The 12,411-nt window shown below is 33.8% G+C and overlaps 2 protein-coding genes across 8 annotated transcripts; one reads left to right on the top strand and one right to left on the bottom strand.

Annotated features, from left to right (window-relative positions):
- The first annotated feature begins 117 nt into the window (after positions 1–117).
- LOC126851302 (putative phosphoenolpyruvate synthase) lies at positions 118–7,672 on the top strand. 4 transcript variants are annotated; one of them, XM_050595099.1, is made up of 20 exons: positions 118–135; positions 563–709; positions 888–1,042; positions 1,122–1,260; positions 1,327–1,507; positions 1,587–1,697; positions 1,793–2,017; positions 2,372–2,496; positions 3,120–3,245; positions 3,363–3,574; positions 3,641–3,786; positions 3,855–4,124; positions 4,212–4,362; positions 4,615–5,151; positions 5,230–5,532; positions 5,681–6,070; positions 6,174–6,499; positions 6,594–6,678; positions 6,796–7,096; positions 7,218–7,672. In XM_050595099.1, exons 2-20 carry the CDS (start codon positions 595–597, stop codon positions 7,274–7,276), a joined length of 3,957 nt encoding a protein of 1,318 aa, XP_050451056.1. In that variant the 5' UTR covers positions 118–135; positions 563–594; the 3' UTR covers positions 7,277–7,672. The 4 variants fall into 4 exon arrangements, with proteins under 4 accessions (XP_050451056.1, XP_050451055.1, XP_050451054.1 ...); XM_050595098.1 differs by having other exon boundaries at positions 118–226; XM_050595097.1 differs by lacking the exon at positions 118–135 and adding an exon at positions 270–393.
- LOC126851308 (exocyst complex component 2) lies at positions 220–12,301 on the bottom strand. Of its 4 annotated transcripts, none has more exons than XM_050595122.1 (12): positions 11,839–12,301; positions 11,086–11,386; positions 10,813–11,008; positions 10,225–10,726; positions 9,615–9,904; positions 9,289–9,473; positions 9,066–9,180; positions 8,700–8,978; positions 8,281–8,607; positions 8,017–8,201; positions 7,671–7,892; positions 220–340 (listed from the first exon to the last, which is right to left on the bottom strand). In XM_050595122.1, exons 1-11 carry the CDS (start codon positions 11,945–11,947, stop codon positions 7,706–7,708), a joined length of 2,676 nt encoding a protein of 891 aa, XP_050451079.1. In that variant the 5' UTR covers positions 11,948–12,301; the 3' UTR covers positions 220–340; positions 7,671–7,705. The 4 variants fall into 4 exon arrangements, 3 of the variants coding, with proteins under 3 accessions (XP_050451079.1, XP_050451078.1, XP_050451077.1); XM_050595121.1 differs by lacking the exon at positions 220–340 and adding an exon at positions 6,729–7,066; XR_007687655.1 differs by lacking the exon at positions 220–340 and adding an exon at positions 7,299–7,510 and having other exon boundaries at positions 7,544–7,892.
- Between the last annotated feature and the right edge of the window lie 110 nt (positions 12,302–12,411).

The raw sequence follows: 12,411 nt of genomic DNA, 5'->3' as shown, positions 1-12,411 counted from the left end.
TAATCAGATAAATCATAATCAATGTGTCAGTATTTTGTCCTTGGTGCGTGACGGAAAATTCATAGAAGGAGATTATGTAACAGGTAATATCTCGATGAGATAGCAACAAGAGTCAATTTGTAGTCAGACTGAACAGTACGTCGTTCGACCGTTTATTTGACAAGATTGCATATTATCTCAGGCTATTTCTAGATACGAGAGATTATAATTTACATACGTGAAAGAAGTGTGCTATGAATATTTTATATTTTATGAATCATTTATAGCAATACAACTTGTGTAAATCTATAAAAATACTTTGACTGTATTCAACGCATTTGTTGAAAGCATTGGATCTCTTCTAAAACAACAAGCTAGTGTTTTAACATGCAATAATCCCAGAAGTTTTTTCTTGTTAGCTAATATTTATATGATATATATATATATATATACACACACACACACACACACATACATACATGTGTGCGTGTGTGCGTGCGTGCGTGCGTGCGTGTGTGTGTGTGTGTGTGTGTGTGTGTGTGTGTGTGTGTGTGTGTGTATACTCATAATAGTGCAAGCCCAGATTACAAGCCGTGCGACATCACACAGCAAACAATGGAAAGCATTATGTACATCATACAGATTATGATTTCGATCATTTTCCCTATATGGATTTATCTTTGGTTTAACAAACACATAAAAAGACTGCTCTCGCATTATCTTGGTTTAGGTAAGATAATTCAAGACAAGTAGTCTACGTAATTTGTGTTGTGTATGTGTATTGGGATAATAATAAAACTTGATTTTTTCATATAAAAATTGATTCTGTTCATTTTTTAATAATGCGATAATCGATTCAATGAAAAATGTATATAAATTTATATTTAGAAATCAATTTTTTTCTTTAGATATACAGTTTCTAAAACGAAGATGGGCTCTCTGGTGCATCTCAAAGCAGAACAAAACAGACAGAAGTAAACTCAAAAACGATGAAATAATGTTCAATATAAAAAGAATGTGGAAACCATGCACAGATAATCCAAAAATTATTATGGATGAGAATGTCAGTAGTGTGTAATATTCGCAAATATATAGTTTTAATCACATATTAAAAATAAATTATTGATCATTTGCTTTATCAGAGTTGCGATAGCATATCTTTTTATGGCGCTGATCAGAAAGGCAATTCATTATTCATTAAAATGAATCACAGAGGATATCACATAGTGGAATTAATCTTACAATTAATTTTATTGGATGGTCGAGTTTATGTGCTACCTGGTGAGATTCTTTTATTATTATCTAATATGCATAATAGAGTATAGATTGACACATTTGTTTGCACAGATTATCCCGATAAAACTATGACAAAAAATACAAATAAAAAATGGTCAGCATCAGGTTTAAAAATTGAATCATTAGAACCACGACAACGTTGGAGAATAACTTATAATGGTCTCCTTTGGAATCAATGTCGAGGAGACACATCCAACGAAGATAATGTGGAATATATTCGTTTAAATTTCATGTAAGTAAAAAGTAAAGTAAAGATATGTGAAGAATACGAATTATATGAGAATGACCATCGCGTGCGTTACGTTTTTCAGATTTATAGGAAAATCTCGGTCATTAGAATGGCCAGGTGACTGGAGTACTTATTTGCATGCGGACGCTTTAGCACGCGAACCTTGGAAAAGTCCCAATTGGATGCATAAAATGTAAAACTTTATTAATATAATAACAATATAAGTCATCATTAATGTGGATTACTACAATATGTTCACAGATTGTTCTTTTTTTTCCGATATTGCAGTAAATTAATAGATTATACAGGTTTTGATCTATGGGGATCCATTATCGGGCAAATAACGTATAAAGACAAAAATATAGATGCACTTTATCTACGAGGGCTTTGCCAACGACGTTGGGGTAAACACGAATCTTATCAATTTCATCGAATTATTACATTTTTTGGTGTAACAAGGCATGGAGCGATGTACTATCTTAGTGTGAGCGATACCAAATACAGTTTTTCACAGTAAGATGAACAAATTATAACATGCAATCAACTATCATATGCGCGCACGTGTGTATGTACATATATATGTACACACACACATAGCAGGTTTAGAAAAAAAGATTTAATTTTATTTTTTTTTTTCATTAAAATTTTTTTTTTAATCACTTGTTATTAAAATACCTTTATATCTTTACCAGAGATTATATATATATATATATATATATATATATATATATATATATATATATATCTTTAAAAAAGAAGTTCTATCACAGAGAAAACTTTATAGAAATAATGATGAATATTTTTTTCTTTTTAATCAAAATAGCATAACGCGGAAAACAAAGCGTTAATGATCCAAATTTGTTGCAGCATGCAATTTGGCCATCTTGAGGAAGCGGGGGGAACGATATCTAAAATTGATTGGACCGATTTAAAACTGAGTGACTTTGAAAAAGGAGATAGTGTTCCTATGAACTACAAGATTGCATTTACAGGTATATTTTAAAATATTTCGTAATATCAGTATGTATATATTATCAAATTATATATAGGATGTATAGAAAAGTCGCGAAACTCTGATATATCTTGAAAAATAAACATTTTCGAACAAAAACATTCAACATAAAAGTTGTAAGATTTTAAGCGACGCATTACAACGCAATGTTAGTATGATTTTGAATAGCGTCGTGAAAGTCATTTAAACCTTACTTTTATATTGAACAGTTTTTCGAAAATGCCTATTTTTTAAAATATTCAAGAGTTATGAGACTTTTAACATACTCTGTATATATATATATATACATACATTTATATATGAGTTATAATGAATTATATATAATTATATATATGACATGAAATATGTTTTATTTATTCCCCTAAGAGTTGTAAACCGTTTTTCTTACAAAAAAAACGCTAGAAAAGTTCTTAGCTGAAACTAAACTTAAATTTCGCTCATACGCACACATATCACAGTGGTTGAAACTATACTATCAATTAGCGCCTTACACACAGATGATAATTTTTACAGAACATATATATTTATATATAATTATATATATTTTTTTTTTATATTTTGTGATGTAATGCAACATTATTAATATTTATGTGACTGTTTTAGCGGCTGGAAAAAATTACGATGTCATTATCAACTACGCGATGGCCGATGCAATTACCTATTACAATGACAAGTCTTATTGGACGTGTACAACTCGGAATCTGCATGTACAACTTAATGGCAGCAGAGGTATGATCCAAAAGAATGTAATGATTTGGATGCAACTTGTAAAAGATTTGGGGACTTGCACTTTCCAAAAGAACAATATTAAATATATATTTTATAAGAAATTATACGAATATATAGGTGTTGGACTGATGACTATGTGCTGTCCATATACTGGATCGAAGCAAATCATGATCCCAGTCACCAGAGTTCAATACTTGACGCGATCTGACAAATTTGCACAAAAGGACAGATACATTTTACATTTTGCTGATAAACAATGTCAAAATGAACAAATTGTTGGAGGAAAAGCATATTCTCTTGCAGTCTTGACATCTATCGACACCAGTGATGTATGTAATGCATCTGTGAGAAATAGAAAATTCATCATAATAAAAATGTGAATTTTTCTTTTATAGTTTATAGTACCGCAAGGCTTCTGTGTAACGAGTCTCGCTTTGGAGCGACAATTGCAGTATCATAAACAATTGCAAGATTTGATCAATAATATAATAGACATCAGTCGTGGCAAAAAGAAAGAGGATCTTAAAGCTTATTGTCAAAAGTATGCATTTAATATTTTTACTTTCAGAAATATATTGCGGCTGTAATTAAATCTCCTTTGTTTCTCAGAGCAGTGTCCATTATCCAAACTACTCCTGTCGAGGAACAAATTAAGCAAGCGATATTGGAGGGTTTGGAGAGATTAGAAATGTTTGTAAATGAAAAAGATGTATGCAACCTGTATGCCGTAAGATCGAGCGCTGTTGGAGAGGACAGTGAGGAAACTTCGGCCGCTGGTCAGAACTCGACGTATTTAGGAGTGAAGAACGCGAATGATGTCATCAAATGTGTTGCTAAATGTTGGGCAAGTCTGTTCTCATACCAAAGCGTCGAGTATAGGTAATTTATCTTTCTATCTTGCTCAGAGAGAGAAAAAGAAGGGAGAGCAAATGTACTTATTTTATGACTGTGACATTGCATATAAAGACGGCAGAATGGACTACCCATAAAAGTATCTATGGGTGTTTGCATTCAGAGATTGATCGACGCAGAAACGGCTGGCGTCATGTTTACTAGACATCCTACAACCGGTGATCCATCTAGCATCATTATCACAGCCAATTATGGCTTGGGAGAAGTATGCACAATTGATATCAAAGATGCAATATAGATGTATATCTTTCTCTTTGTCTCTAATATTTATAATATGTGTGTGTATGTGTGTGTGTGTGTGCGCGCGCGTGTGTGTACTACTATTCACATTGCAAAAGTATTTCAATGTTCATTTACAGAATCGAACAAAACATATAGTTGGAAAAATGTATAATTGACTATTTTGAATTTATAATTCACTTCTCGCATAAATAAAATGTGTTAATATTTCTTACAGACTGTAGTTTCAGGGACAGTTGAGCCTGATACTTTAACGATTCATAGGAAATTGAACAACACTCTAACTATAGGCGCTTTGATGATAGGAAGTAAAGAACAGAAGATATCACTGAAGAATGATGTTGTGACTAGATGCACTCTGAATAAACAAGAAACTAGGAAGATATCAATATCTGACGCGACTGCTCTGCGATTAGCTAAAATAGGATTATATTTGGAATCACTTTTTGGATCAGCCCGAGATGTGGAATGGGCGGTTGTTGGTGAACAAATTTTTCTTTTGCAAGCACGGCCCATCACTACCATTAACGCATGGACAGACTTCGAGCTAATGCACGAATTAGACTCGGAGGTTCCTTCCGACGTCGATCTTATAACTTTCGCCAACGTCGAAGAAGTGCTTCCGCATCCCGTTAGTCCTTTGTCGAGCTCTACTATTGTAAAGATATTGAACTTGTCGGTTGGCTATAAATACAATCTTGACTGCACGTATCTTCATATGGTCAGTATGAGATGCGCGATAAATTACTTCAACGTAAGTATTTACATCTATAGCATTGCATTTACAAGATGAATAAAAACTGTCTAATAATTTTCTTTCATTTTTTTTAAGTGTGCTTTGCGAGATGTTGACAAAAAAATAACGATATTTAATAAAATGTCAGACCTAGCCATATGCGGCCGCGTAGTAATAACTCCCGAAATATACCAGTTGGCAGTTGAAAAATACGGTATCGCAAACAGATGGCGGAAAATGTATTTGATGTACGATTTGTTTAAAACAGCATGGATGGGTGACGCGATAATTAAAGCAGCAACCGACGCATTTAACAAATGTATTTTGAACACTAATGAATTTGATACACCTCATAATCTATACAGTACCATAAATAAGAAATACAAAGAACTCTTCCGAGTAAGTTATCGCATTAAATTAAAAAAAAAAAAAATATCTTCATTTAAATTTCGAAAAAAAAAGTCACGTTTAATATACTTTGTTAATGTTTAACGAAATTATACGCGATATTATAAATTATCATTAATAAAACATTTACATACTTCAGATAGCACAGTGCCATAACGCAGCATCTATGATGAACGTCTCTTACGAGATGATAGCAATGTCATTTCTAACAAAGGGTAGCGACAATTTTACATCCGATCATCTTGCGGATATCGCTGTTTTATTGAGTTCGTGTACCAATGTTATCAGCACCGAAGTACCAATAGCCCTAAGCAAAATAGCAGCGTGCATCAGAAAAAACGGCAAAGCGAAAGAATTTAGTAAAGTCGAATCCGCGAAAGCTATAGATTGGTTGAAATCGAATTGTCCTCCAGCCGCGGAAAAACTGCGTACCTTCTTTGACACGCACGGTCACAGATGTGTTCACGAAATGGACTTGTTCGCGGAACCTTGGATATTTAAATCTGATAGTATCATTAGTACGATCCAAGTATGTGAGATATTTCATTAGAAATATTGCATCAAGAAATAATTAAGAAATATTTCAATAAGATTTGTGTACATGTATAATATATTTCATACACCGTTTTCAGATACAAGCAATGTCTCTCGAAAAGAATTATGTAAGTAAAACGCTTAATGTACAGGAAACTATCGCGTCTTTGAAGACGCCCATGTCATCGTTTACCAAATGGTTCCTGCAACAAGTAATACCTCTTTGTCGAAAAGCTGTCACACGTAGAGAAATGACAAAAAACATACTTGTATCTGCTGTGCATACATTGAGATTAGCTTACAAACATCTCAGTGTCTTGATGGTTGCAGAGAATTGCATACCTGACGAAAATCTCATTTTTTTTTTGACACACCAAGAAATCGGGCAACTCTTGAACAAGCACAACTCGTTACTCGTGCGAAAGTGAGTCTAAATTTGAGATCAGTTATTTATTATTATACTCTTGGAGTATCGTAATGCTCATCGTTATTGCACGACTTTATTTGAAATCTTTCAGAGCATTACGCAGAAAAAAGATTTATCAGCAAGTAGCGAAATTTAAGTATCCAGAATTCAGCATTGGCATGCCTATACCAGTACAGGTTGTAATTGTTTCTATTATATGAATTATCTAGATCGAATAATGCGCCAATCATTTTTTTGCATATTTCTGTTATTAGTATTCTTAAAATTATAATTTGTACAACACCCCATTGCAGAGAACACTTGATACCTCATCTTACAAAGGATGTACAAAGGTTGAAGGTACTTCAATTTATGACGGTTCCGTGCTAGGCAGAGCGTGCGTGATAACTGATCTATCCGAGGCGAAAAATATACAACATGGAGATATTTTGATCACGCATTGTACCGACATTGGATGGAGTCCGTATTTTCCATTATTAGGTGGAATCGCGACAGAATTAGGCGGTCTTATAAGCCATGGTGCTGTCGTGGCAAGAGAATACGGTCTTCCTTGTATTGTTGGCGCTAAAAGCGCAACGCAAGTTTTTCAGACAGGTTTGTAGATATTTCAATGCCATAATATAAGATAATCTGTACACAAGCTTAGAATATTATTACTATTATTATCATTATTTATAGTATATCAATCTCAATTAATGCGAATTTCTTTATTTAGGCGACACTGTATTATTAGCTGCAGATGTTGGTGTGTTACAATTAATTGAAAAGGCGTAATAGATCAATAATAAAATATGAATAGATTTTCATTATTATATTAAAATTGTATAAATATCCTCTCGAAAGAGAAAGAGAATAATTAAATTTTTCAACTACCCACACACACACACACACTCACGCGCGCGCGCGCACACACACAAACTGAAAATGAAGTAGATTATTATAAATGAAAACTTATGTTATAATGGACGCAATAAATGCAAGTGTCGCAAATTGTACGTTTTACCTGCACTGTATGATGATAGGTCACACACACACACACACACACACACACACACACACACACACACACACACACACACATACACTCCTCCCCACCCCACACACACACACACAATATACATATTTAAATGTAGCAAAGCAATTTTTAAATAAATAAATTATTACTTACAATGCATCGTTGAACGATACTTTAATCGTCATAAATTATACAATGCTAACACGTTCGGGATTCGCTGTCAAGTAACGAATATTCTCCGTTCCTTCATTAGCAAGACATGATAACTGCAGTCGCATGCACGTTGCAACCTTCGACAGAAGAGCGTCTATTCGCATACAATCTTCCTTGTTTATAGGTTGAGGTATCGCGTCCAAAGCTTCCTCGAAGAAATTTCTGTTTGCAAAAGAAAAAAAAAAAAAAAAACGTTCAGGTTCTAATATTCAACGCATAATTTTCGAGAATGAAGTAATTTTCCATTTTGTTGTATCTACTTTATTTATTTACTTTATGTATTTACTTTGCTCTAGTCGTGCTGTAGGCTTGGAGGGCGTTCCTCAAGAGTATTATGTCTGTCCGAGCTTGAATAATTCCAGCCGGTCGAAATTGCGTAACACACGACATGAGTCGCGCGAGCTCTTCCGCTATAGTCTCTATTATATGGGACAGAATTCGCTGTAATAGAACTGGCGCGACTCTGCGTACCTGCACGAGAAAAAGGTAGATATTTAAAATTTTATATTTGTATATGCTAAATTATATTTGGAGTGTGACAATTTATTACTTCTGCGTGCACTGCGATTAAATTCGCCAATATTTCTTGGGCATACGGCTTTAGATGGGTCGGCTCTGTATCAAAGTCCCACTCCAAACCGCCTAAATACATGCTAGGCTCTATTGTACCGACGAGTGGATCGCAGCGGCGTTCTAGGTATGCGTCCAAAACGGCACTATCCAATGTCTCTAATTGCGTCCAATCGGAATTCCATCCGACCGCGTTGGATAACTCGGGATAACCTTGCGCTTTCAAGGTATTTTCGATTCTTGGTAAAATAATATTTAACGTATATCGTATATTGCTTAACGAAATTAAAAGGCATTGTTCCCATGTCTGCTCCGAAGAAAATTTACAGATATATACAAAAGAAAAAATTAATATTTTTGTAAACATTACAAGCACGTCGCGCCATTTACACTACTTACTGGTCCTTTATGTTTATTGGTTTTGCTTTTATAACCAGAAGGCGAGCCAATCAATTGCGAAACCGATGTTTCGTCGTTGTCCATAGCTTCCTCGCAACCGCTAAATGCCAATTGTTGTAAACATCGTGTGAACGATGTAAATAACATCTTGACGGTATTATGATAGAGAAGCAAATGTGTCGGATTATTGAACAATGGCCCTTCTCTCGGACCACAAGCAATTACCGTTTCACGCGCATGCCTCGATATCGCCACAACTATTTCCTCAAACAAGTATGGCTACTCATAACACAAAACCATACAATGGCGATATAATACTGAGATATATAATAAATTCCTAATAAAAACAGAAACTTTTAATTTTACCAGTTTTGTAACACCACCGTCCTCGTTTAAATATTCTATCTGCCACGTTTCCTCTCGATTCAGAGCTATTATATTATCTGCTCCTTGCTTGAAGAGAGCAATCAAACACTGTATCCTATATATAATGTACAAATATAATATATACAAAAAAAAGATAGATAAAGATTGTATAAATAATGAAGAATTTAATTGAACTCTTAAATTGTATAACTTGAGAATGTACCTTAAATTCAATATAAATGATCCGAAAATATCGAGCGCTTCGCTAGGCAAATCCAAATGTATCAGAGACGCGTACATTTGTCTGACGCGACGTAATATATGTAAAAGCCATTTTGCATCTACATCGTGACTGCATGTATTCTTCATTGTCTCCATGGCACGCTGCATACTGGATAAGACTAAATTCTGTGTATCATGAACAATAATACATACATCTTAGATATGGCAAAATATTTGGAGGATAGAAAAATCCCAAAATTAAGCGATATTTGCGCATATTATGTTTTCCATGATGATTAAAAATAAATTTAGACATAATGTACGCACTTTAAAATGACCTTGCTTTTCCACATCTACTGCTACATGTAGCTGTCCCGTGAAATAACTCTGTCCCAATCTCCATAGATCTGGCAATTGTTCGACCACGATATCGCAGATTGTTTCGATGCACGAGATTTGCGGTGGTAGATTATTCCCGTTAATTTTTTCCGAGCGTAAATGCTTGATGTTTAGCGAAGTGGACTTGGATGTCTTGTTTGCTTCCTCACAATTAACTGCGTCTAGATGCTCGGGTACAACATTGACAATACATTTTTCTAGATAATTCGCATGTGAAACTGAAAAATAAATTTTTTTTTTTTAATATACTATATTTATATACTATATATATATATATATATATATATATATATATATTATATACTATATACTATATACATAATATATATATATATATATATATATATATATATATATATATATATATGTATGTATGTATGTATGTATATATGTATATATGTATGTGTATATATATATATATGTATATATATATATATATGTATATATATATTATGTGTATATATATATATATATGGTTTGTTTCAAATGCAAAAAACTTTCTAACATCAGTTTTAAATAATATTTTGAATTTACGAACCTATTGCATCCCATGCCGGATCACCTTCGGCGTCGAGATTGACAAGATTTCTAATAATCTTCTTACGTTCTTCTAAGCTGAATGACATCTCTTCTAATCTTTTACGTAACAGCACTTTCAAATTATTAATTCTATTGTCAATTTCTTCCAATACTTTTCTAAAGACATCCACCTCTGTATTTTTAAACAGATTCTTAACTCTAGCATAGTCATTAATTACGAGATCATAGTTGCCACGTTTGATATTTCTCTCAATGTTTATTGGCATACAAAAGAGAAATTTATATCGTTGCATAACAGCCAGCGCGTTACGAGTGGCGTCAGCTCTATCCCTTCTTGTTAATACATCGTCAAATAATTTATTAGCCTCTGACATAGACTGCCTGATAGATTTTTCTAATTTCTCTGTAGGATCACTGCCATAGTTCTTTATGTCTGCTTCAAACTGATCCTTTAATGATATTATTGTATCAAGTTGCTCCATTACTGCCCCTACATTGGCCTATTAAATATTTAATTTTATATATAATTGGTTATATGAGTTTTGAAAATTCTTTTAATTATCAATAATCTATGTCATTTACTCACCTTCAAAAATGACAACTGTCCTTCTTTTTGAGAATTGACTTTTCTTTTAAGGTAAGCCAAACCAGCTTTCAAATCTTCCAAAGTTGTGGCATGATGATGTTGCAATAAAAACCATCCTGGATGAAACTTTTCACTCGTAAGATCTCCACTTCCATCCCCAAAAAGTTCAATCAATTCATCTTCGGGAAACTTTTTACTTCAAAATAAAAAATTATTAATTTATTGTTATAAAATATTATCAATTACTTGTATTATTGTAATTTAGATATTTACTCATTTCCTTCTACACTAAGCCCCAAAGGGTCTTCTTGTTGATAGTTTGTAGGCGACAATGCCCTTCTACCCCAGCCTAAACTCTGCATAGGAGCTTCTTCTACCCATACAGCTGACTCCTTCATAGGACCTATAGTTTCATGGTAACCACGAAATTGCACTGTCGAAGTTCCCTGCCCTCCACTTCGTGTTGTCACTATTATATCACCACGACCTTTGCAAGGTCCTGATCTCGCTATAATTTTGTTCGACGACTTCCATTCGGCCGAAAGCAGACAGTCACATCCGCATATTGTCAGTCCTAGAAAAATTAAATGAATATATTGAAGCCAAACACTGATGTTCATGCACAATTTAATGTTTAAAGTACAATATAATCTCAAAATTCGCTCCAAGTAAAAAAAACTAATTTGTTATCCTTCTTTGGTTGATCTTTGACATAACGATACGATTAATATGGTTTAAATATATACTCGCCTAGATATCTAAGAGATTATAGTATTGAACTTTATTTACATTTTTTTCACATTAATATATTGTAATAGACTGACAATATCAATTTTTATTATCTATTTTGCATGCTGGTAATTATTTTTCATGTATAATAAAAAAATATTTTGCATACACACAATACACACACACACACACACACACACACCCTTATATTTGATTTTTATACATAATTACATTTATTTAAAAATTTTTCTTCTTATTTTTTAACAAAATTTAGTAATTACAGCAAATGACACTGACCTATAAGGTCCTGAGCTTTATTTCCTAAAAACTCTCCGCGCATTATCACCCGAGTACCGGGTGGGCCTTCTTTGGGTGATATTCCAGTGACCACGGGTGGCGGTCCCATTCTAACAATAAATACGACACAACTCGATACAGCTGAGAAGCAAAGTCACTGATACGCACACAAATGTAGTTCTATATATTATAATTAATTTTCCAATGGATCGGCTAGGCGACAGACGAGTGACGGACAAACTCAAAACTCAAAATGACTCAAAACTAGAGTCTCTATCTCTAACTAAAAGGCTATTGAAGACCACGGGTTGCGAGCTGAGTTGCAGTTGAGGTTACGGTTGATGGTTGAGGATTGACTAAACGGAGCAAAGTAGCATGTCAGCTGATTGATTAATCAGGCAACTGTCACCGTAAATTTTACCATTAATTTCAATGGGAAAATTTTTTACTTTTCCGTCCTAGGGAAAAAGTTCAACTCTCAGGGGTGCGTTCCGATTCCCCACCCAGCATCCAGAGAGTGTTCAGATTCCTTCCAAATGCTCCCGCCGGATTCTCAACTCTCTCAAGTGAGAA

Source organism: Cataglyphis hispanica, chromosome 8 (assembly GCF_021464435.1).
Source record: "Cataglyphis hispanica isolate Lineage 1 chromosome 8, ULB_Chis1_1.0, whole genome shotgun sequence".
Taxonomy (NCBI): domain Eukaryota; kingdom Metazoa; phylum Arthropoda; class Insecta; order Hymenoptera; family Formicidae; genus Cataglyphis; species Cataglyphis hispanica.
This window is presented reverse-complemented; position numbering and strand designations above follow the sequence as displayed.

Excerpts from the sequence above, each read along its gene's own strand:
- LOC126851308 (XM_050595122.1), bottom strand. The coding sequence starts at position 11,947 with ATGGGACCGCCACCCGTGGTCACTGGAATATCACCCAAAGAAGGCCCA. Across the intron at positions 9,474-9,614 it reads AAAAGCAAGGTCATTTTAAA|AATTTAGTCTTATCCAGTAT; the intron begins GTGCGTACATTA and ends CATGATACACAG. Across the intron at positions 8,202-8,280 it reads TAATCGCAGTGCACGCAGAA|GTACGCAGAGTCGCGCCAGT; the intron begins GTAATAAATTGT and ends TTTCTCGTGCAG.
- LOC126851302 (XM_050595099.1), top strand. The coding sequence starts at position 595 with ATGGAAAGCATTATGTACATCATACAGATTATGATTTCGATCATTTTC. Across the intron at positions 1,261-1,326 it reads TCGAGTTTATGTGCTACCTG|ATTATCCCGATAAAACTATG; the intron begins GTGAGATTCTTT and ends TTGTTTGCACAG. Across the intron at positions 5,533-5,680 it reads AATACAAAGAACTCTTCCGA|ATAGCACAGTGCCATAACGC; the intron begins GTAAGTTATCGC and ends TACATACTTCAG.